Source organism: Dendrobates tinctorius, unplaced genomic scaffold (genome assembly GCF_039654945.1).
Source record: "Dendrobates tinctorius isolate UK_male_01 unplaced genomic scaffold, ASM3965494v1 ptg000017l, whole genome shotgun sequence".
Classification (NCBI taxonomy): domain Eukaryota; kingdom Metazoa; phylum Chordata; class Amphibia; order Anura; family Dendrobatidae; genus Dendrobates; species Dendrobates tinctorius.
This window is the reverse complement of record NW_027361685.1, coordinates 3,634,842-3,660,418: the sequence shown is the minus strand read 5'-3', so window position 1 is coordinate 3,660,418 and position 25,577 is coordinate 3,634,842. Positions and strand designations below refer to the sequence as shown.

Here is a 25,577-nt window from a genome sequence, read left to right as displayed (position 1 = left end):
TGCGGATTTTGTTTTACATAGCCTTTAATGCTACTGTACATCACATGCAGTTCTGCTGCGAATCCGCAGGGCCAAATGCGCTGTGGATCTGCAGCAGAATTCGCACCATGTGCACATAGCCTCAATCACCTTCTGACTAACCTTCAAGGGGTGAATTATTTGTATAATTTTACATTTGAAATTAATAAAGTTTAGTTTTATCCTTTTGTCAGCAAACATGAGGAATGACAAGAGACAACCTATTTAAGAAGATTCAATTTTGGTTAAAACTATTCCAACATTATGAACAAAAAAAAGGCTTCTCCCCTATGTGACATCTCTGATGTTTATTAACAGTTGATTTCCAAGTAAAATATTTCCTACATTAAGAAAATGAAAAAGGTTTCTCCCCTGTGTGACTGCTGTGATGCTTAACAAAATATGATTTGTGCGCAAAATATTTCCCACATTCTGAACAGGAAAAAGGTTTCTCCCCTGTGTGGGTTCTATGGTGAATAACCAAATTTAATTTCCGGTTAAAACATTTCCCACATTCTGAACAGGAAAAAGGCTTCTCCCCTGTGTGAATTCTCTGGTGATTAACTAAATCTGATTTCTTGTTAAAACATTTCCCACATTCTGTACAAGAAAAAGGCTTCTCCCCTGTGTGGGTTCTATAGTGAGTAACAAAATTTGATTTCTCGTTAAAACATTTCCCACATTCTGAACAGGAAAAAGGCTTCTCCCCTGTGTGGGTTCTTTGATGGCGATCAAGACGTGTTTTCCCTTGAAAACATTTTCCACATTCTGAACATGAAAAAGCTTCTCCCCTGTGTGAGTTCTATGGTGAGAAACAAGCAGTGATTTATGTGCAAAACATTTCCCACATTGTGAACATGAAAAAGGTTTCTCTCCTGCGTGAGTTATTTGGTGTGCAACAAGACTCCCTTTTTGGTTAAAACATTTTACACATTCTGGACAGGAAAAAGGCTTTTCCCCTGCGTGAGTTTTTTGGTGTTGAACAAGATTCCCTTTCTGGTTAAAACATTTTCCACATTCTGGACAGGAAAAAGGCTTCTCCCCTGTGTGAGTTCTTTGGTGCTTAACAAGATTCCCTTTCTGGTTAAAACATTTTCCACATTCTGAACATGAAAAAGGCTTCTGCCCTGTGTGCGTTCTATGGTGTGTAGCACAAAGTGATTTCTTGTTAAAACATTTCCCACATTCTGAACATGAGAATGACTTCTTTGCTTTAGGAGCAGTTTGTTTTGTAATGCCTCTTTTGTGACTTTGATTTTTCTTAGTAGTCAGTAATGAATCAGAAGATGGGACCTGTTTCATAGGATCAGATGACAGATCTTTGCTGTGAATGGATGATGATATATCTGGAGTAATAGAAATCACTTCAGTTGTATCTTGTAGGATCTTAAGATCATCAAATTTAAAAATTGAAGATGTCAGCTGTCCCTCTGATCTCCTGGTACAGTCATCTAAGATAAAAAAAAAAACATTTTTTTTAAATAAAATATCCTTGAGTTTTATATTTTTGATCATTTCTACTTAAACTGTACATAAAAATGGCAAGCTATGTAAAAAACTTTAATTATTTACCAAGACAATGACAGTTCACAGTCTAATAGAAAACCTTGTTGGATGAGCCAGTAGTGTGTGGTGTTCAACTGTTTGTTCATTCTGCCTCCCAAATATCAAATAAAAAGAAATCAATCAATGATATGTAGGCGAAAATAATACCAATTTTCATCTCACAAAAAACAAGTCCCCACTCAGGTCCATCATCTGTCAATGGAAAAACAGATAAGGCATGTGATGTACAATGTCTGTGAGGTATGGGGTTTTGTCCACAAAATATGATGTTTTCTGTTGTAACTTTCCAGAAAGATCCGGCAGATATGACAATCCAGGCTGCTAGCTCTGCAGCTTCATTCCTCCTCCCTTCACACACACACAGAGCAGTGCCACCCCCCCTCCTCTACAGCCTGTGTTCGCACTAGTAATAGGAGACCCCCCTGCTGTTACAACCATTTGTTTCCTTCTCTCCTCTTCAGAGCGGGAAAAACTTCTTTGTTTGAAACGAATAAAACTATGAGAGACTATACCATAAGAACCAAATACCCTAGAGATATGAAAATCACATTTTTGTAATCCGGACGGTCACAGCGTCGCTACCGTGGTTCTGGCGAAGCGTAATCCTTTCAGAACCTGAGATATGTGTTCCAGCTAAACGGTGTATCAGAACTACTGCATATTTGGTCTTGAATTATTGTACTCAACAAATCACAACCAATGATGCCCTATATGTGTCTGTGCGGGCTGCCCCCACGGAGTTATGATTAGTATAAGTTTTCTAGTGTAATTCTACATCCAAAAGAGAGAGGTGGGATTAACCCAGCATGCATCTCTCCGTGATGTCACATAGCAAGTCTTTAAAGCATTTCCTGGACAAAACCAGAGCAGAACAGCTCAAGTCGTCGTGCTAGAAAGACCCAGATGAGCGGAGAAGTGCAGCTCCGCCTCCACCCACCTTAGCCGCATGGTCTGCCTAACAACAATATGGAACCGTGAGTATAATCTCTTTGTTTTCTCCACTTTTATTTTATACCTGTACTGTACATATTTTATGTCTCAATTTTATAGCAACTTTTATCTGTAATCACTGTCCTCTTTCGGAAAATAAATGAAATAATTATTTAGATCTGTCTCTATGCTCTAAGACTCGAACTATACGCCTTTGATAGATAATGGCTACTAATTCAAGGGGTTTGCCACGGACCCTCTTAATTTAACACTGTGAATTAAGTAACCGTGACTGGTGGCAGCGCGTTGTGCACGGCTATTGCGGCTTGCTGGCAGTCTAGAAGGGTCTTATAGAGCTGAATAAGGGTCTGCGGCACCAGCATTCATAATTCCCTTACTGCAGAAGCCTAATTGCCGGTTCACAACAGGCAGCCCGTCCGGCGACCAATTATCCTAGGTGCAGTTCCCTGACTGACCTGAGGGTAAGGGGGGCGCCGGAGAGCTGCAAGTTCAAAAGTGGAACTGAGAAAGTGGGATATACATAAATCCCCGCAGTACTTGGAAGATTGATAGCAGTGGTGGGGCATCCAAATTAAACTCCCCCTGCGGCAAATTGTAGAGCGAGATTAGCTTGCTGGATATTTTTGGTCACATGGTGCCAGTGTTGGGATAACTAAGATAAGCCCCACTGCGCCTGTGATAGCCGTGTGCCGGCATTGTGTCACGCCCCTCCGTCCGCTGATACACCGGTGTCAGTGGTGGGATTGTGACAGTGGTGACACAGGGTCCGCTGTCCGTCGCGTTTTGGTGGCAGCGGGACCCCCGTTAGTGTCGCCCGTAAGTGGATGAACGGCGGTGGGCTGTTCGTCACATATTGGTGGCAGAGCGGTGGGATAATCCTAGAGCATTAGTGATTTGGTTTGAGCAATCACTCCTCTCACTAAAGACCTGCACGGTTCCTGCGGGAATCCTGCATCATAGGTTTTGGAGAACAGACTCAGTGGTTACTAGTCCTGAGACATTAGTGTGTACTTGCAAGTATTCCCTCCCTTTTTCTCCGTTTTTCTTTTCTGTCTTTTATTTGGCAACCATGGCTACGATGGGAGCAGAGTGGTATAAGCAGCATAACAAGGCATCTCTTATTGCCCTCTGCGGGGTGTGGCGGATCGACACCACGAACAAAAAACAAAGCCCAAATGATCGCGGCTCTGGTGCAACGGGAAAACGACCAGAGCCCAGCGAACGCAGAAGCGGGCTCAAGTAACAATGGGGCTGCAGCAGAGGCTCCACTCATGAGCGCTGGCCCCACATTCAACCATAACGGGGTGGACCCCTATCTGCAAATGGCCTTGGACGAACTCCCTGCCGAAGACAGTGAGGGTCGTCTGACACTGATCCGGCAATATCGGCAGGAGGCCCAGGCCGAGCGTCAAGCCCAGGCTGAGAGAGCCGAACGTGAGCGTCAATCCCAGGCTGAGAGAGCTGAGCGCCATGCAGAAGCTCAGAGGGCCCATGAGCTGGAGATGCTCCAGCGGGGGTGGAATGCCCCCACAGCCCGAACCAGTGAGCCCAGCAGCGTCCAGACTCCTAAACCCCGGACAGAGCATTTTCCCGTGATGGAAAAGGACGGGGACTTGGACACGTTTCTGCGAGCCTTTGAGAAAGCCTGCAGACAGTACCGACTGCCCGAAGACCAATGGGCCAGGTACTTGACCCCAGGGCTAAAAGGCAAAGCTCTGGAGGCGTTTGCTTCTCTTCCGCAAGCGCATGATGATGACTATCGCGCCATAAAAGAGGCGCTGATCGCCAAATATCGGCTGACACCTGAGGTATACCGAAAGAAGTTCCGACACCTCCAACGTGGCCCACATGATAGCTACAGTGATGTGGTGCAAGGACTCAGGACCCACTTTGACCAGTGGATCCATGGACTGTCCGTTGAAACCTTTGAGCAGCTACGGGACCTGATGATCAAAGACCAGTTCCTGCATCTCTGCCCAGCTGAGGTCCGACAGTTCATCCTGGACCGCGAACCAACGAACGCGGACAAAGCGGCGCAGATCGCCGACAACCACGAGGCCAACCGGAAGCCCGAGACGCGGAGGCCAGTCGCCACCAGCTGGAAAGGGGGTAAGCCAGCAACCAACCCCAATGCCCCAGCTAGCCGTCCCTCCGGAGGCCCTGTCCCTGTTGCCAACAACAGGCCGGCTACTGACAGTCGCCTGTGTCACCACTGCCAGCGGCCTGGTCACTTCTTTTACGCCTGTCCGAACAGGCCGAAGAACCCCCCAGCCAAGGCCCCCGGGCCCAACGCCTCTGTTCTTTTGGTGGGAGGTGTGGTTGGGAGGGCTGACGACAACGTTCAACTTGTTCAGGTGGGGGCCCGTCTTGCTACAGGCCTCAAGGACACCGGGGCTGAACGAACCCTCATCCGTCCTGGACTGGCGGCCCCTGAAGAGTTTGTTGAGGGGAAAACCCTGACTGTCACCGGGATTGGAGGCACCCGTTGTCCTTTGTCAGTGGCACGAGTTTATCTCGATTGGGGTGCTGGGAGCGGGTTGAGGGAGGTGGGAGTGTCTGAAAACCTGCCCACTGATGTTTTATTGGGGACTGACTTGGGGCGGATGGTTGCATACTACGTCAGGAGTGGTACTGTGCAGTGCATATATGCAGAACAGGAGTGGTGCTGTGCAGTGCATATATGCAGGACAGGAGTGGTACTGTGCAGTGTATATATACAGGACAGGAGTGGTACTGTGCAGTTGCGACGCCTCCTGTCTGATTTCACGGTAGGTCTAGAGGTAGTCCTGCTGCCTAAGGCTACTTCTGTGACTATTTTTACCGTGACAGTTTCGCTGTTATTCTGTGTCCCCGAACAGACGTAGCGTGTCACTTTATTCTTTTCCCTGCAGCTCTGTGAGCATAACAGAGCTCTCTTCTGTGCACTTAGAGTGCAGTTAACCCCGTGCACATTACCGCCATAGTGCTCTGCCTCTCTAGCAGCGGTTATATCACCTGGCGCACGGTGGACCCCGGGCGGCGAACACGTTTATTTATATTTTTTTAAGCGTGTACCGCCGCCGTAACAATACTAGCGCCAGGGTCTGGCTAGAGATGGCAGATCAGAAGCAGCTGTTACAGCTTGTGCGTCAGCTCGAGGCTCGTCTTGCTACCCTTGAGAGGTCTCTCGCAGCTGCGCAGGCCACAGATGCTGCCGTCCAGGCACTTACGGACGCGGTAGGGCGTATGTCCATGTCCACCCTTGCGCCGACAGTTACCCGCCTCCCGTTGCCCGATAAATATGCTGGGGATGGAGTCCCTCCTCCATCAGCGGACCCGGGTGCATCTGTAGGAGATGGTCGCGAGCATTTGATGTCGCTAGTTCGTTCGTCGGTGACTTCGTCTACGTGGCAAGCCTATGATGCCGTTAGACCGACTGTCTGGTTACTAGGACACTCCTACATATTTTGAGCAGCACAGCGAGCTGAGTGCCGCCCTGGGGGGAGGCATCTAGGTTTCCGTGACGTGGCCTTCATGTGGAGAGGCATCAGGGGCTTGCAATGGCCGCAAGTTCTACCGGAAGTGGTATCGATTGCAAGAGGAGCCAGGGGTCCTATAATTTTGGATTCTGCACGCGGGGGGAATGATCTATGATCGTACAGGTGGCAGAGCTTCTCACAATGATGCGGGCTGATATGGAACGTTTCCATGGTTTTTTTTTCAGGAATTGGTGCTAGTCTGGTCTGAGATTGTCCCGAGGGCGGTGTGGCAAGGAGCTAGGGATGGTATTGCCGTTGAGCGCACTAGGAGGACCATACACGCCTGTATTTCTAAGATGGTGCGTGAGAGGTTTGGTTGTTAGACACAGACAACTGGAAGGGGATAATGCTGCTTTATTGAGACCTGACGGGGTGCACTTGAACAATATCGGGCTCGATATCTTATCCGGTCTCCAAGATGGCATAGAGCAGGCATTGCTACTGATGGGTGGGGGTCGGAGTCCTGTTTGAGAAACAGGATCCTCCGTGGCGGTGGAGAAGTAATGGCACATAAGTTACGGCTTGCTGGCTGACTTGCCTGCGAATATGGAGTAGGGCATTAGGCAGCGAGCGCGTTTTTAAGAAAGCTAAGTGCCTTTTCAAATGGTTGGTAAGAAAACATTTAATAAAGCTGTGACCGACCTTCACCCATCACTTGGTCTCTGAGTTTTGATTTGTATGGTTAAGTGGGGCTGAGGAAATGCGCCAAAGGGTTGTTTAGCCCTATGTCAACACAGTCATACAGGAGGAGAGGTACTGTGCAGTATATACATATACAGGAGTGGTACTGTGCAGTGTATATATATACAGGAGGAGTGGTACTGTGCAGTATATACATATACAGGAGTGGTACTGTGCAGTGTATATATACAGGAGGAGTGGTACTGTGCAGTATATACATATACAGGAGTGGTACTGTGCAGTGTATATATACAGGAGGAGTGGTACTGTGCAGTATATACATATACAGGAGTGGTACTGTGCAGTGTATATATATATATATACAGGATGAGTGGTACTGTGCAGTATATACATATATAGGAGTGGTACTGTGCAGTGTATATATACAGGAGTGGTACTGTGCAGTATATACATATACAGGAGTGGTACTGTGCAGTGTATATATACAGGATGAGTGGTACTGTGCAGTATATACAGGAGGAGTGGTACTGTGCAGTACATACATATACAGGAGTGGTACTCTGCAGTGTGTATATATACAGGAGGAGTGGTACTGTGCAGTATATACATATACAGGAGTGGTACTGTGCAGTGTATATACACAGGAGGAGTGGTACTGTGCAGAGTATATATAAAGGAGGAGTGGTACTGTGCGGTATATACATATACAGGAGTGGTACTGTGCAGTGTATATATACAGGACAGGAGGAGTTGTACTGTGCAGTGTGTATATATACAGGAGGAGTGGTACTGTGCAGTGTGTATATACAGGAGGAGTGGTACTGTGCAGTGAATATATACAGGACTGGAGTGGTACTGTGCAGTGTATATATACAGGACAGGAGGAGTGGTACTGTGAAGTGTATATATATATATACACAGGAGGAGTGGTACTGTGCAGTGTGTATATACAGGAGGAGTGGTACTGTGCAGTGTATATATACAGGACAGAAGGAGTGGTACTGCGCAGTATATATATACAGGAGGAGTGGTACTGTGCAGTGTATATATACAGGAGTGGTACTGTGCAGTGTATATATACAGGAGGAGTGGTACTGTGCAGTGTATATATACAGGAGTGGTACTGTGCAGTGTATATACACAGGAGGAGTGGTACTGTGCAGAGTATATAAACAGGACTGGAGTGGTACTGTGCAGTGTATATATACAGGACAGGAGGAGTGGTACTGTGCAGCGTATATATACAGGACAGGAGTAGTGGTACTGTGCAATGTATATATACAGGAGTGGTACTGTGCAGAGTATATATATATACAGGAGGAGTGGTACTGTGCAGTGTGTATATACAGGAGGAGTGGTACTGTGCAGTGAATATATACAGGACTGGAGTGGTACTGTGCAGTGTATATATACAGGACAGGAGGAGTGGTACTGTGCAGCGTATATATACAGGACAGGAGTAGTGGTACTGTGCAATGTATATATACAGGAGTGGTACTGTGCAGAGTATATATATACAGGAGGAGTGGTACTGTGCAGTGTATATATACAGGAGGAGCGGTACTGTGCAGTGTATATATACAGGACAGGAGGAGCGGTACTGTGCAGTGTATATATACAGGAGGAGTGGTACTGTGCAGTGTATATATATACAGGAGGAGTGGTACTGTGCAGTGTGTATATACAGGAGGAGTGGTACTGTGCAGTGAATATATACAGGACTGGAGTGGTACTGTGCAGCGTATATATACAGGACAGGAGGAGTGGTACTGTGCAGCGTATATATACAGGACAGGAGTAGTGGTACTGTGCAATGTATATATACAGGAGTGGTACTGTGCAGTGTATATATACAGGAGGAGCGGTAATGTGCAGTGTATATATACAGGAGTGGTACTGTGCAGTGTATATATACAGGAGGAGTTGTACTGTGCAGTGTATATATACAGGAGGAGTGGTACTGTGCAGTGTATATATACAGGAGGAGTGGTACTGTGCAGTGCATATATATACAGGGCAGGAGGAGTGGTACTGTGCAGTGTGTATATGCAGGACAGGAGTGGTACTGTGCAGTGTATATATACAGGACAGGAGTGGTGCTGTGCAGTGTAAATATACAGGACAGGAGTGGTACTGTGCAGTGCATATATACAGGCCAGGAGGAGTGGTGCTGTGCAGTGTATATATACAGGACAGGAGGAGTGGTAATGTGCAGTGTATATATACAGGAGGAGTGGTACTGTGCAGTGCATATATACAGGACAGGAGGAGTGGTACTGTGCAGTGTATATATACAGGAGGAGTTGTACTGTGCAGTGTGTATATGCAGGATAGGAGTGGTACTATGCAGTGTGTATATACAGGACACGAGTGGTACTGTGCAGTGTATATATACAGGACAGGAGGAGTGGTGCTGTGCAGTGTATATATACAGGACAGGAGGAGTGGTGCTGTGCAGTGTATATATACAGGAGTGGGACTGTGCCGTGTATATAGACAGGAGTGGTACTGTGCAGTGTGTATATATACAGGACAGGAGTGGTACTGTGCAGTGCATATATGCAGGACAGGAGTGGTACTGTGCAGTGCATATATGCAGGACAGGAGTGGTACTGTGCAGTGCATATATGCAGGACAGGAGTGGTACTGTGCAGTGTATATATACAGGACAGGAGTGGTACTGTGCAGTGCATATATGCAGGAGGAGGGGTACTGTGCAGTGTATATATAGGAGTGGTACTGTGCAGTGTATATATACAGGAAAGGAGGAGTGATGTCGTGCAGTGTATATATACAGGATTGGTACTGTGCAGTGTATATATACAGGACTGGAGTGGTACTGTGGAGTGTATATATACAGGAGTGGTACTGTGCAGTGTATATATAGGAGTGGTACTGTGCAGTGTATATATACAGGAAAGGAGGAGTGATGTCGTGCAGTGTATATATACAGGATTGGTACTGTGCAGTGCATATATACAGGACTGGAGTGGTACTGTGGAGTGTATATATACAGGAGTGGTACTGTGCAGTGTATATATACAGGATTGGTACTGTGCAGCGTATATACACAGGACAGGAGTAGTGGTACTGTGCAGTGTATATATATAGGAGTGGTACTGTGCGGTGCATATATACGGGACAGGAGGAGAGGTACTGTGCAGTGCATATATACAGGACAGGAGTGGTACTGTGCAGTGTATATATACAGGAGTGGCGCTGTGCAGTGTATAGATAAAGGAGGAGTGGTACTGTGCAGTGTACATATGCAGGACAGGAGTGGTACTGTGCAGTGTATATATACAGGACAGGAGTGGTATTGTGCAGTGCATATATACAGGACAGGAGTGGTGCTGTGCAGTGTATATATACAGGACAGGAGTGGTACTGTGGAGTGTATATATACAGGAGGAGTGGTACTGTGGAGTGTATATATACAGGACAGGAGTGGTGCTGTGCAGTGTATATATACATCACAGGAGGAGTGGTGCTGTGCAGTGTATATATGCAGGACAGGAGTGGTACTGTGCAGTGTATATATACAGGAGTGGGACTGTGCAGTGTATATAGACAGGAGTGGTACTGTGCAGTGTATATATACAGGACATGAGTGGTACTGTGCAGTGCATATATGCAGGACAGGACGAATGGTGCTGTGCAGTGTATATATACAGGACAGGAGTGGTACTGTGCAGTGTATATATACAGGACAGGAGTGGTACTGTGCAGTGTATATACAGGAGTGGTGCTGTGCAATGTATATATGCAGGAGTGGTACTGTGCAGTGTGCATATGCAGGAGTGGTACTGTGCAGTGTGCATATGCAGGACAGGAGTGGGACTGTGCAGTGTATATATACAGGAGTGGGACTGTGCAGTGTATATAGACAGGAGTGGTACTGTGCAGTATATATATATATACAGGGCATGAGTGGTACAGTGCAGTGCATATATGCAGGACAGGAGGAGTGGTGCTGTGCAGTGTATATATACAGGACACGAGTGGTACTGTGCAGTATATATACAGGAGGATGGGGTACTGTGCAGTGTATATATAGGAGTGGTGCTGTGCAGTGTATATATACAGGAGGAGTGGTACTGTGCAGTGTGTATATATACAGGACAGGAGTGGTACTGTGCAGTGTATATATACAGGAGTGGGACTGTGCAGTGTGTATAGACAGGAGTGGTACTGTGCAGTGTATATATACAGGAGGAGTGGTACTGTGCAGTGCATATATACAGGACAGGAGGAGTGGTACTGTGCAGTGTATATATACAGGAGGAGTGGTACTGTGCTGTGTGTATATGCAGGACAGGAGTGGTACTGTGCAGTGTGTATATACAGGACAGGAGTGGTGCTGTGCAGTGTATATATACAGGATAGGAGGAGTGGTGCTGTGCAGTGTATATATACAGGACAGGAGTGGCACTGTGCAGTGTATGTATACAGGACAGGAGGAGTGGTGCTGTGGAGTGTATATATACAGGACAGGAGTGGTACTGTGCAGTGTATATACAGGAGTGGTACTGCGCAGTGTATATATATACAGGAGGAGTGGTACTGTGCAGTGCATATATATACAGGACAGGAGGAGTGGTACTGTGCAGTGTGTATATGCAGGACAGGAGTGGTACTGTGCAGTGTATATATACAGGACAGGAGTGGTGCTGTGCAGTGTAAATATACAGGACAGGAGTGGTACTGTGCAGTGCATATATACAGGCCAGGAGGAGTGGTGCTGTGCAGTGTATATATACAGGACAGGAGGAGTGGTACTGTGCAGTGTATATATACAGGAGGAGTGGTACTGTGCAGTGCATATATACAGGACAGGAGGAGTGGTACTGTGCAGTGTATATATACAGGAGGAGTTGTACTGTGCAGTGTGTATATGCAGGATAGGAGTGGTACTATGCAGTGTGTATATACAGGACACGAGTGGTACTGTGCAGTGTATATATACAGGATAGGAGGAGTGGTGCTGTGCAGTGTATATATACAGGAGTGGGACTGTGCCGTGTATATAGACAGGAGTGGTACTGTGCAGTGTATATATACAGGACAGGAGTGGTACTGTGCAGTGCATATATGCAGGACAGGAGTGGTACTGTGCAGTGTATATATACAGGACAGGAGTGGTACTGTGCAGTGTATATATACAGGACAGGAGTGGTACTGTGCAGTGTATATATACAGGACAGGATTGGTACTGTGCAGTGCATATATGCAGGAGGAGGGGTACTGTGCAGTGTATATATAGGAGTGGTACTGTGCAGTGTATATATACAGGAAAGGAGGAGTGATGTTGTGCAGTGTATATATACAGGATTGGTACTGTGCAGTGTATATATACAGGAAAGGAGGAGTGATGTCGTGCAGTGTATATATACAGGATTGGTACTGTGCAGTGCATATATACAGGACTGGAGTGGTACTGTGGAGTGTATATATACAGGAGTGGTACTGTGCAGTGTATATATACAGGATTGGTACTGTGCAGCGTATATACACAGGACAGGAGTAGTGGTACTGTGCAGTGTATATATATAGGAGTGGTACTGTGCGGTGCATATATACGGGACAGGAGGAGAGGTGCAGTGCATATATACAGGACAGGAGTGGTACTGTGCAGTGTATATATACAGGAGTGGCGCTGTGCAGTGTATAGATAAAGGAGGAGTGGTACTGTGCAGTGTACATATGCAGGACAGGAGTGGTACTGTGCAGTGTATATATACAGGACAGGAGTGGTACTGTGCAGTGCATATATACAGGACAGGAGGAGTGGTGCTGTTCAGTGTATATATACAGGACAGGAGTGGTACTGTGCAGTGTATATATACAGGACAGGAGTGGTACTGTGCAGTGTATATAGACAGGAGTGGTACTGTGCAGTGTACACTCACTGGCCACTTTATTAGGTACACCTGTCCAACTGTGTGTTAAGACTTAATTTCTAATCAGCCAATCACATGGCGGCAACTCAGTGCATTTAGGCATGTAGACATGGTCAAGACAATCTCCTGCAGTTCAAACCGAGCATCAGTATGGGGAAGAAAGGTGATTTGAGTGCCTTTGAACGTGGCATGATTGTTGGTGCCAGAAGGGCTGGTCTGAGAATTTCAGAAACTGCTGATCTACTGGGATTTTCACGCACAACCATCTCTAGGGTTTACAGAGAATGGTCCGAAAAAGAAAAAAAATCCAGTGAGCGGCAGTTCTGTGGCCGGAAATGCCTTGTTGATGCCAGAGGTCAGAGGAGAATGGGCAGACTGGTTCGAGCTGATAGAAAGGCAACAGTGACTCAAATTGCCACCCGTTACAACCAAGGTAGGCAGAAGAGCATCTCTGAACGCACAGTGCGTCGAACTTTGAGGCAGATGGGCTACAGCAGCAGAAGACCACACTGGGTACCACTCCTCTCAGCTAAGAACAGGAAACTGAGGCTACAATTTGCACAAGCTCATCGAAATTGGACAGTAGAAGATTGGAAAAACGTTGCCTGGTCTGATGAGTCTCGATTTCTGCTGCGACATTCGGATGGTAGGGTCAGAATTTGGCGTAAACAACATGAAAGCATGGATCCATCCTGCCTTGTATCAACGGTTCAGGCTGGTGGTGGTGGTGTCATGGTGTGGGGAATTTTTTCTGGGCACTCTTTGGGCCCCTTGGTACCAATTGAGCATCGTTGCAACGCCACAGCCTACCTGAGTATTGTTGCTGACCATGTCCATCCCTTTATGACCACAATGTACCCAACATCTGATGGCTACTTTCAGCAGGATAATGCGCCATGTCATAAAGCTCGAATCATCTCAGATTGGTTTCTTGAACATGACAATGAGTTCACTGTACTCAAATGGCCTCCTCAGTCACCAGATCTCAATCCAATAGAGCATCTTTGGGATGTGGTGGAACGGGAGATTCGCATCAGGGATGTGCAGCCGACAAATCTGCGCCAACTGTGTGATGCCATCATGTCAATATGGTCCAAAATCTCTGAGGAATGCTTCCAGCACCTTGTTGAATCTCTGCCACGAAGAATTGAGGCAGTTCTGAAGGCAAAAGGGGGTCCAACCCCTTACTAGCATGGTGTACCTAATAAAGTGGCCAGTGAGTGTATATATACAGGACAGGAGTGGTGCTGTGCAGTGTATATATGCAGGACAGGAGTGGGACTGTGCAGTGTATATAGACAGGAGTGGTACTGTGCAGTGTATATATACAGGACATGAGTGGTACTGTGCAGTGCATATATGCAGGACAGGAGGAGTGGTGCTGTTCAGTGTATATATACAGGACAGGAGTGGTACTGTGCAGTGTATATATACAGGACAGGAGTGGTACTGTGCAGTGTATATACAGGAGTGGTGCTGTGCAATGTATATATGCAGGAGTGGTACTGTGCAGTGTGTATATGCAGGACAGGAGTGGGACTGTGCAGTGTATATATACAGGAGTGGGACTGTGCAGTGTATATAGACAGGAGTGGTACTGTGCAGTGTATATATATACAGGGCATGAGTGGTACTGTGCAGTGCATATATGCAGGACAGGAGGAGTGGTGCTGTGCAGTGTATATATACAGGACACGAGTGGTACTGTGCAGTGTATACAGGAGGAGGGGTACTGTGCAGTGTATATATAGGAGTGGTGCTGTGCAGTGTATATATACAGGAGGAGTGGTACTGTGCAGTGTATATATACAGGACAGGAGTGGTACTGTGCAGTGTATATATACAGGACAGGAGTGGTACTGTGCAGTGTATATATACAGGAGTGGGACTGTGCAGTGTGTAAAGACAGGAGTGGTACTGTGCAGTGTATATATACAGGAGGAGTGGTACTGTGCAGTGCATATATACAGGACAGGAGGAGTGGTACTGTGCAGTGTATATATACAGGAGGAGTGGTACTGTGCTGTATGTATATGCAGGACAGGAGTGGTACTGTGCAGTGTGTATATACAGGACAGGAGTGGTGCTGTGCAGTGTATATATACAGGACAGGAGTAGTGCTGTGCAGTGTATATATACAGGACAGGAGTGGTACTGTGCAGTGTATATATACAGGACAGGAGGAGTGGTGCTGTGCAGTGTATGTATACAGGACAGGAGGAGTGGTGCTGTGGAGTGTATATATACAGGACAGGAGTGGTACTGTGCAGTGTATATACAGGAGTGGTACTGTGCAGTGTATATATACAGGAGGAGTGGTACTGTGCAGTGCATATATATACAGGACAGGAGTGGTACTGTGCAGTGTGTATATGCAGGACAGGAGTGGTACTGTGCAGTGTATATATACAGGACAGGAGTGGTACTGTGCAGTGTATATACAGGAGTGGTACTGTGCAGTGTATATATACAGGAGGAGTGGTACTGTGCAGTGCATATATATACAGGACAGGAGGAGTGGTACTGTGCAGTGTATATATACAGGAGGAGTGGTACTGTGGAGTGTATATATACAGGAGGAGTGGTACTGTGGAGTGTATATATACAGGACAGGAGTGGTGCTGTGCAGTGTATATATACATCACAGGAGGAGTGGTGCTGTGCAGTGTATATATACAGGACACGAGTGGTACTGTGCAGTGTATACAGGAGGAGGGGTACTGTGCAGTGTATATATAGGAGTGGTGCTGTGCAGTGTATATATACAGGAGGAGTGGTACTGTGCAGTGTATATATACAGGACAGGAGTGGTACTGTGCAGTGTATATATACAGGAGTGGGACTGTGCAGTGTGTAAAGACAGGAGTGGTACTGTGCAGTGTATATATACAGGAGGAGTGGTACTGTGCAGTGCATATATACAGGACAGGAGGAGTGGTACTGTGCAGTGTATATATACAGGAGGAGTGGTACTGTGCTGTATGTATATGCAGGACAGGAGTGGTACTGTGCAGTGTGTATATACAGGACAGGAGTGGTGCTGTGCAGTGTATATATACAGGACAGGAGGATTAGTGCTGTGCAGTGTGTATATACAGGACAGGAGGAGTAGTGCTGTGCAGTGTATATATACAGGACAGGAGTGGTACTGTGCAGTGTATATATACAGGACAGAAGGAGTGGTGCTGTGCAGTGTATGTATACAGGACAGGAGGAGTGGTGCTGTGGAGTGTATATATACAGGACAGGAGTGGTACTGTGCAGTGTATATACAGGAGTGGTACTGTGCAGTGTATATATACAGGAGGAGTGGTACTGTGCAGTGTATATATATACAGGACAGGAGGAGTGGTACTGTGCAGTGTGTATATGCAGGACAGGAGTGGTACTGTGCAGTGTATATATACAGGACAGGAGTGGTGCTGTGCAGTGTAAATATACAGGACAGGAGTGGTACTGTGCAGTGCATATTTACAGGCCAGGAGGAGTGGTGCTGTGCAGTGTATATATACAGGACAGGAGGAGTGGTACTGTGCAGTGTATATATACAGGACAGGAGTGGTACTGTGCAGTGTATATATACAGGACAGGAGTGGTACTGTGCAGTGTATATATACAGGAGGAGTGGTACTGTGCAGTGTATATATACAGGAGGAGTGGTACTGTGGAGTGTATATATACAGGACAGGAGTGGTGCTGTGCAGTGTATATATACATCACAGGAGGAGTGGTGCTGTGCAGTGTATATATACAGGACAGGAGGAGTGGTACTGTGCAGTGTATATATACAGGAGGAGTGGTACTGTGCAGTGCATATATACAGGACATGAGGAGTGGTACTGTGCAGTGTATATATACAGGAGGAGTGGTACTGTGCAGTGTATATATACAGGAGGAGTGGTACTGTGGAGTGTATATATACAGGACAGGAGTGGTGCTGTGCAGTGTATATATACATCACAGGAGGAGTGGTGCTGTGCAGTGTATATATGCAGGACAGGAGTGGTACTGTGCAGTGTATATATACAGGAGTGGGACTGTGCAGTGTATATAGACAGGAGTGGTACTGTGCAGTGTATATAGACAGGACATGAGTGGTACTGTGCAGTGCATATATGCAGGACAGGAGGAGTGGTGCTGTGCAGTGTATATATACAGGACAGGAGTGGTACTGTGCAGTGTATATATACAGGACAGGAGTGGTACTGTGCAGTGTATATACAGGAGTGGTGCTGTGCAATGTATATATGCAGGAGTGGTACTGTGCAGTGTGTATATGCAGGACAGGAGTGGGACTGTGCAGTGTATATATACAGGAGTGGGACTGTGCAGTGTATATAGACAGGAGTGGTACTGTGCAGTGCATATATGCAGGACAGGAGGAGTGGTGCTGTGCAGTGTATATATACAGGACAGGAGTGGTACTGTGCAGTGTATATATATACAGGACAGGAGTGGTACTGTGCAGTTTATATACAGGAGTGGTGCTGTGCAATGTATATATGCAGGAGTGGTACTGTGCAGTGTGTATATGCAGGACAGGAGTGGGACTGTGCAGTGTATATATACAGGAGTGGGACTGTGCAGTGTATATAGACAGGAGTGGTACTGTGCAGTGTATATATACAGGGCATGAGTGGATAGTGCACTGCATATATGCAGGACAGGAGGAGTGGTGCTGTGCAGTGTATATATACAGGACACGAGTGGTACTGTGCAGTGTATATATACAGGAGGGGTACTGTGCAGTGTATATACAGGAGGAGTGGTGCTGTGCAGTGTATATATACAGGAGGAGTGGTACTGTGCAGTGTATATATACAGGACAGGAGTGGTACTGTGCAGTGCATATATACAGGAGTGGGACTTGCAGTGTGTATAGACAGGAGGAGTGGTACTGTGCAGTGCATATATACAGGACAGGAGGAGTGGTACTGTGCAGTGTATATATACAGGACAGGAGGAGTGGTGCTGTGGAGTGTATATATACAGGACAGGAGTGGTACTGTGCAGTGTGTATATGCAGGACAGGAGTGGTACTGTGCAGTGTGTATATACAGGACAGGAGTGGTGCTGTGCAGTGTATATATACAGGACAGGAGGAGTGGTGCTGTGCAGTGTATATATACAGGACAGGAGGAGTGGTGCTGTGCAGTGTATATATACAGGACAGGAGGAGTGGTGCTGTGCAGTGTATATATACAGGACAGGAGGAGTGGTGCTGTGGAGTGTATATATACAGGACAGGAGTGGTACTGTGCAGTGTGTATATGCAGGACAGGAGTGGTACTGTGCAGTGTATATATACAGGAGTGGAACTGTGCAGTGTATATAGACAGGAGTGGTACTGTGCAGTGTGTATATATACAGGACAGGAGTGGTACTGTGCAATGCATATATGCAGGACAGGAGTGGTACTGTGCAGTGTATATATACAGGACAGGAGTGGTACTGTGCAGTGCATATATACAGGACAGGAGTGGTACTGTGCAGTATATATACAGGAGGAGTGGTACTGTGCAGTGTATATATACAGGAGGAGTGGTACTGTGCAGTGTATATATACAGGAGGAGTGGTACTGTGGAGTGTATATATACAGGACAGGAGTGGTGCTGTGCAGTGTATATATACATCACAGGAGGAGTGGTGCTGTGCAGTGTATATATGCAGGACAGGAGTGGTACTGTGCAGTGTATATATACAGGAGTGGGACTGTGCAGTGTATATAGACAAGAGTGGTACTGTGCAGTGTATATAGACAAGAGTGGTACTGTGCAGTGTATATAGACAGGAGTGGTACTGTGCAGTGTATATATACAGGAGGGGTACTGTGCAGTGTATATAGGAGGAGTGGTGCTGTGCAGTGTATATATACAGGAGGAGTGGTACTGTGCAGTGTATATATACAGGAGGAGTGGTACTGTGCAGTGTATATATACAGGACAGGAGTGGTACTGTGCAGTGTATATATACAGGAGTGGGACTGTGCAGTGTGTATAGACAGGAGTGGTACTGTGCAGTGTATATATACAGGAGGAGTGGTACTGTGTAGTGCATATATACAGGACAGGAGGAGTGGTACTGTGCAGTGTATATATACAGGAGGAGTGGTACTGTGCTGTGTGTATATGCAGGACAGGAGTGGTACTGTGCAGTGTATATATACAGGAGTGGTACTGTGCAGTGCATATATACAGGACAGGAGGAGTGGTACTGTGCAGTGTATATATACAGGAGGAGTGGTACTGTGCTGTGTGTATATGCAGGACAGGAGTGGTACTGTGCAGTTTATATATACAGGAGGAGTGGTACTGTGCAGTGCATATATACAGGACAGGAGGAGTGGTGCTGTGCAGTTTATATATACAGGAGGAGTGGTACTGTGCAGTTTATATATACAGGAGGAGTGGTACTGTGCAGTGCATATATACAGGACAGGAGGAGTGGTGCTGTGCAGTTTATATATACAGGACAGGAGTGGTACTGTGCAGTGTATATATACAGGACAGGAGGAGTGGTGCTTCCCTGAGGAAGTTGTTTTTCTAGCTCCGAAACGCGCGTCGGGGATAGGACCGACCTTGCTGCTTCCCCCCGTACTTCAGGTATAGTAATGCAGTTTATTAGGTCATTAGTATGACGTGTATTATACATCAATTTTGCATGTGCGCATTTGCACTTTGTCAGGGTATACTTCTTATGAAGGATTGTAGCACTTGCTGTATGATTTGTCTTATTATACTTTATATAACCCCTTAACTCTTATTAGCTATACCATCTAGCTCTGCATTTTACTATCCTGGCGGGGTGTTTGCAGCTTCGTTGGCCCTTCATGACCATTGTGTTCATTTATATGCTGTTCCTTTTCCCTGTCCAAACACTGTGTGTCCATATCTATTAATGTTTTAAATTATCTTTAATAAATATCATAGTTTTATGGATTTTTTGACTGCTTCTTTGTTTGGTACTTTCTATATACAGGAGTGGTACTGTGCAGTGTATATATACAGGAGGAGTGGTACTGTGCAGTGTGTATATGCAGGACAGGAGTGGTACTGTGCATTGTATATATACAGGAGTGGAACTGTGCAGTGTATATAGACAGGAGTGGTACTGTGCAGTGTGTATATATACAGGACAGGAGTGGTACTGTGCAGTGGATATATTCAGGACAGGAGTGGTACTGTGCAGTGTATATATACAGGACAGGAGTGGTACTGTGCAGTGCATATATGCAGGAGTGGTACTGTGCAGTGTATATATACAGGACAGGAGTGGTGCTGTGCAGGGTATATATACAGGACAGGAGGAGTGGTACTGTGCAGTGTATATATACAGGACAGGAGGAGTGGTACTGTGCAGTGTATATATACAGGACAGGAGTGGTACTGTGCAGTGCATATATGCAGGAGGAGGGTTACTGTGCAGTGTATATATAGGAGTGGTACTGTGCAGTGTATATATACAGGACAGGAGGAGTGGTGCTGTGCAGTGTATATATACAGGACAGGAGTGGTGCTGTGCAGTGCATATATACAGGACAGGAGTGGTACTGTGCAGTGCATATATACAGGACAGGAGGAGTGGTGCTGTGCAGTGTATATATACAGGACAGGAGTGGTACTGTGCAGTGTATATACAGGAGTGGTACTGTGCAGTGTATATGTACAGGAGTGTTACTGTGCATATGCAGGACAGGAGTGGTACTGTGCAGTGTATATATACAGGAGTGGGACTGTGCAGTGTATATAGACAGGAGTGGTGCTGTGTATATACATATACAGGAGTGGTACTGTGCAGTGTATATATACAGGAGTGGGAATGTGCAGTGTATATAGACAGGAGTGGTACTGTGCAGTGTATATATACAGGACAGGAGTGGTACTGTGCAGTGCATATATGCAGAACAGGAGTGGTACTGTGCAGTGTATATATACAGGACAGGAGTGGTACTGTGCAGTGCATATATACAGGACAGGAGTGGTACTGTGCAGTGTATATATACAGGAGGAGTGGTACTGTGCAGTGTATATATACAGGAGGAGTGGTACTGTGCAGTGTATATATACAGGAGGAGTGGTACTGTGGAGTGTATATATACAGGACAGGAGTGGTGCTGTGCAGTGTATATATACATCACAGGAGGAGTGGTGCTGTGCAGTGTATATATGCAGGACAGGAGTGGTACTGTGCAGTGTATATATACAGGAGTGGGACTGTGCAGTGTATATAGACAAGAGTGGTACTGTGCAGTGTATATAGACAAGAGTGGTACTGTGCAGTGTATATAGACAGGAGTGGTACTGTGCAGTGTATATATACAGGAGGGGTACTGTGCAGTGTATATAGGAGGAGTGGTGCTGTGCAGTGTATATATACAGGAGGAGTGGTACTGTGCAGTGTATATATACAGGAGGAGTGGTACTGTGCTGTGTGTATATGCAGGACAGGAGTGGTACTGTGCAGTGTATATATACAGGAGTGGTACTGTGTAGTGCATATATACAGGACAGGAGGAGTGGTACTGTGCAGTGTATATATACAGGAGGAGTGGTACTGTGCTGTGTGTATATGCAGGACAGGAGTGGTACTGTGCAGTGTATATATACAGGAGTGGTACTGTGCAGTGCATATATACAGGACAGGAGGAGTGGTACTGTGCAGTGTATATATACAGGAGGAGTGGTACTGTGCTGTGTGTATATGCAGGACAGGAGTGGTACTGTGCAGTTTATATATACAGGAGGAGTGGTACTGTGCAGTGCATATATACAGGACAGGAGGAGTGGTGCTGTGCAGTTTATATATACAGGAGGAGTGGTACTGTGCAGTTTATATATACAGGAGGAGTGGTACTGTGCAGTGCATATATACAGGACAGGAGGAGTGGTGCTGTGCAGTTTATATATACAGGACAAGAGTGGTACTGTGCAGTGTATATATACAGGACAGGAGGAGTGGTGCTTCCCTGAGGAAGTTGTTTTTCTAGCTCCGAAACGCGCGTCGGGGATAGGACCGACCTTGCTGCTTCCCCCCGTACTTCAGGTATAGTAATGCAGTTTATTAGGTCATTAGTATGACGTGTATTATACATCAATTTTGCATGTGCGCATTTGCACTTTGTCAGGGTATACTTCTTATGAAGGATTGTAGCACTTGCTGTATGATTTGTCTTATTATACTTTATATAACCCCTTAACTCTTATTAGCTATACCATCTAGCTCTGCATTTTACTATCCTGGCGGGGTGTTTGCAGCTTCGTTGGCCCTTCATGACCATTGTGTTCATTTATATGCTGTTCCTTTTCCCTGTCCAAACACTGTGTGTCCATATCTATTAATGTTTTAAATTATCTTTAATAAATATCATAGTTTTATGGATTTTTTGACTGCTTCTTTGTTTGGTACTTTCTATATACAGGAGTGGTACTGTGCAGTGTATATATACAGGAGGAGTGGTACTGTGCAGTGTGTATATGCAGGACAGGAGTGGTACTGTGCATTGTATATATACAGGAGTGGAACTGTGCAGTGTATATAGACAGGAGTGGTACTGTGCAGTGTGTATATATACAGGACAGGAGTGGTACTGTGCAGTGGATATATTCAGGACAGGAGTGGTACTGTGCAGTGTATATATACAGGACAGGAGTGGTACTGTGCAGTGCATATATGCAGGAGGAGTGGTACTGTGCAGTGTATATATACAGGACAGGAGTGGTGCTGTGCAGGGTATATATACAGGACAGGAGGAGTGGTACTGTGCAGTGTATATATACAGGACAGGAGGAGTGGTGCTGTGCAGTGTATATATACAGGACAGGAGTGGTACTGTGCAGTGTATATATACAGGACAGGAGGAGTGGTACTGTGCAGTGTATATATACAGGACAGGAGGAGTGGTACTGTGCAGTGTATATATACAGGACAGGAGTGGTACTGTGCAGTGCATATATGCAGGAGGAGGGTTACTGTGCAGTGTATATATAGGAGTGGTACTGTGCAGTGTATATATACAGGACAGGAGGAGTGGTGCTGTGCAGTGTATATATACAGGACAGGAGTGGTGCTGTGCAGTGCATATATACAGGACAGGAGTGGTACTGTGCAGTGCATATATACAGGACAGGAGGAGTGGTGCTGTGCAGTGTATATATACAGGACAGGAGTGGTACTGTGCAGTGTATATACAGGAGTGGTACTGTGCAGTGTATATGTACAGGAGTGTTACTGTGCATATGCAGGACAGGAGTGGTACTGTGCAGTGTATATATACAGGAGTGGGACTGTGCAGTGTATATAGACAGGAGTGGTGCTGTGTATATACATATACAGGAGTGGTACTGTGCAGTGTATATATACAGGAGTGGGAATGTGCAGTGTATATAGACAGGAGTGGTACTGTGCAGTGTATATATACAGGACAGGAGTGGTACTGTGCAGTGCATATATGCAGAACAGGAGTGGTACTGTGCAGTGTATATATACAGGACAGTAGTACTGTGCAGTGCATATATGCAGGAGGAGGGGTACTGTGCAGTGTATATATAGGAGTGGTGCTGTGCAGGGTATATATACAGGAGGGGTACTGTGCAGTGTATATATACAGGAGGAGTGATACTGTGCAGTGTATATATACAGGAGGAGGGGTACTGTGCAGTGTATATATACAGGAGGAGGGGTACTGTGCAGTGTATATATAGGAGGAGTGGTACTGTGCAGTATATACATATACAGGAGTGGTACTGTGCAGTATATACATATACAGGAGTGGTACTGTGCAGTATATACATATACAGGAGGGGTACTGTGCAGTATATACATATACAGGAGGAGTGGTACTGTGCAGTATATACATATACAGGAGTGGTACTGTGCAGTGTATATATATACAGGATGAGTGGTACTGTGCAGTATCTGTATCCAACATTCTGCCCCAGCTCACAGCCTGCCCCCATGTCCAGCATTCTGCCTCAGTCTCCAGCATTCTGCCCCAGCTTCGAGCATTCTGCCCCATGTCCAGAATTCTGCCCCAGCGTCCAGCATTCTTCTGCCCCATGTCCAGAATTCTGCCCCAGCGTCCAGCATTCTTCTGCCCCATGTCCAGAATTCTGCCCCAGCGTCCAGCATTCTTCTGCCCCATGTCCAGCATTCTGCCCCGTCTCACAGTCTGCCCTCATATCCAGCATTCTGCCACCAGCATCCAGCATTCTGTCCCCAGCGTCCAGCATTCTGCCCCCAGTGTCCAGCATTATGCCCCATGTCCAGCATTCTGCCCCAGGCTCCCTGGATAGCCGCTCTCAAAAAAAAAAAAAAAAAATTCTTACCTTGTTATCTGGCTGTGCTCCAGCGGCGAGGCTCCCTCCCTCTCCCAGTCCCACGTGGCACACTGACTGAATGAGGAAGTGGAGGAGCAGAGCAGTGTGTGACGTCAGGTGAGGGCGGAGCTGTGGCTGGACCATTGTGCAGGGGGGGATTTCGGCGCTGGCTGGACCATGGTGCGGGGGGGGGGGGGGGCCTGCCCGAGGGGCCCGGCAGGCGCTGAGTCTGAATTTAAAATATAGCTGCAGAAGCCTGTATAAAATGTAGGGGGGCCCCAGCGCGGATCGGGCTGCCAGCATGGTCGGGCCCCCCTAATCACCGGGCCCCATACACATGTAAGGCCTGTCATGCCCTGATGGCGGCCCTGGTTTCAGGATGCTTGACAGTTGGCATGAGACAAGACTGGTGGTAGCGCTCACCTGGTCTTCTCCGAATAAGCCGTTTTCCAGATGTCCCAAACAATCGAAAAGGGGATTCATCAGAGAAAGTGACTTTACCCCAGTCCTCAGCAGTCCACTCCCTGTACCTCTTGCAGAATATCAGTCTGTCCATGATGTTTTTTCTGGAGAGAAGTGGCTTCTTTGCTGTCCTCCTTGAGACCAGGCCTTGCTCCAAGAGTCTCCGCCTCACAGCGTGTGCAGAAGCACTCACACCTGCCTGCTGCCATTCCTGAGCAAGCTCTGCACTGCTGGTAGTCCGATCCCACAGCTGAAGCACTTTTAAGAGACGGTCCTGGCGCTTGCTGGTCTTTCTTGGGCGCCCTGGAGCCTTTTTGGCAACAAGGGAACCTCTCTCCTTGAAGTTCTTGATGATGCGATAGATTGTTGACTGAGGTGCATTCTTTCTAGCTGCGATACTCTTCCCTGTTAGGCCATTTTTGTGCAGTGCAATGATGACTGCACGTGTTTCTTTAGAGATAACCATGGTTAACAGAAGAGAAACAATGATGCCAAGCACCAGCCTCCTTTTAAAGTGTCCAGTGGTGTCATTCTTACTTAATCATGACAGATTGATCTCCAGCCCTGTCCTCATCAACACCCACACCTGTGTTAATGGAGCAATCACTGAAACGATGTTAGCTGGTCCTTTTAAGGCAGGGCTGCAATGATGTTGAAATGTGTTTTGGGGGATAAAGTTAATTTTCTAGGCAAATATTGACTTTGCAAGTAATTGCTGTTAAGCTGATCACTCTTTATAACATTCTGGAGTATATGCAAATTGCCATTAGAAAAAATGAAGCAGTAGACTTTGTAAAAATTATTATTTGTGTCATTCTCAAAATTTTTAGCCATGGCTGTACAGACCAAAGTTTGGACACACCTTCTCATTCAAAGAGTTTGCTTTATTTTCATGACTATGAAAATTGTAGATTCACTCTGAAGGCATCAAAGCTATGAATTAACACATGTGGAATTACATAATTAACAAAAAAGTGTGAAACAACTGAAAATGTGTCTTATATTCTAGGTTCTTCAAAGTAGCCACCTTTTGCTTTGATTACTGCTTTGCACACTCTTGGCATTCTATTGATGAGCTTCAAGAGGTAGTCACTGGAAATGGTCTTCCAACAGTCTTGAAGGAGTTCCCAGAGATGCTTAGCACTTGTTGGCCCTTTGGCCTTCACTCTGCGGTCCAGCTCACCCCAAACCATCTCGATTGGGT

At 46.3% G+C, this 25,577-nt stretch overlaps 1 protein-coding gene across 1 annotated transcript in view; it reads right to left on the bottom strand.

Moving 5' to 3' along the window:
- Positions 1 to 348: 348 nt before the first annotated feature.
- LOC141082250 (uncharacterized) overlaps positions 349 to 25,577 on the bottom strand; it is a 28,967-nt gene continuing 3,738 nt past the window's right edge. Inside the window, exon 2 of the mRNA XM_073566189.1 lies at positions 349 to 1,469. Coding sequence (XP_073422290.1) covers positions 583 to 1,469 — 887 coding nt within the window. The 3' untranslated portion in view covers positions 349 to 582. The remainder of the gene's footprint in view (positions 1,470 to 25,577) is intronic.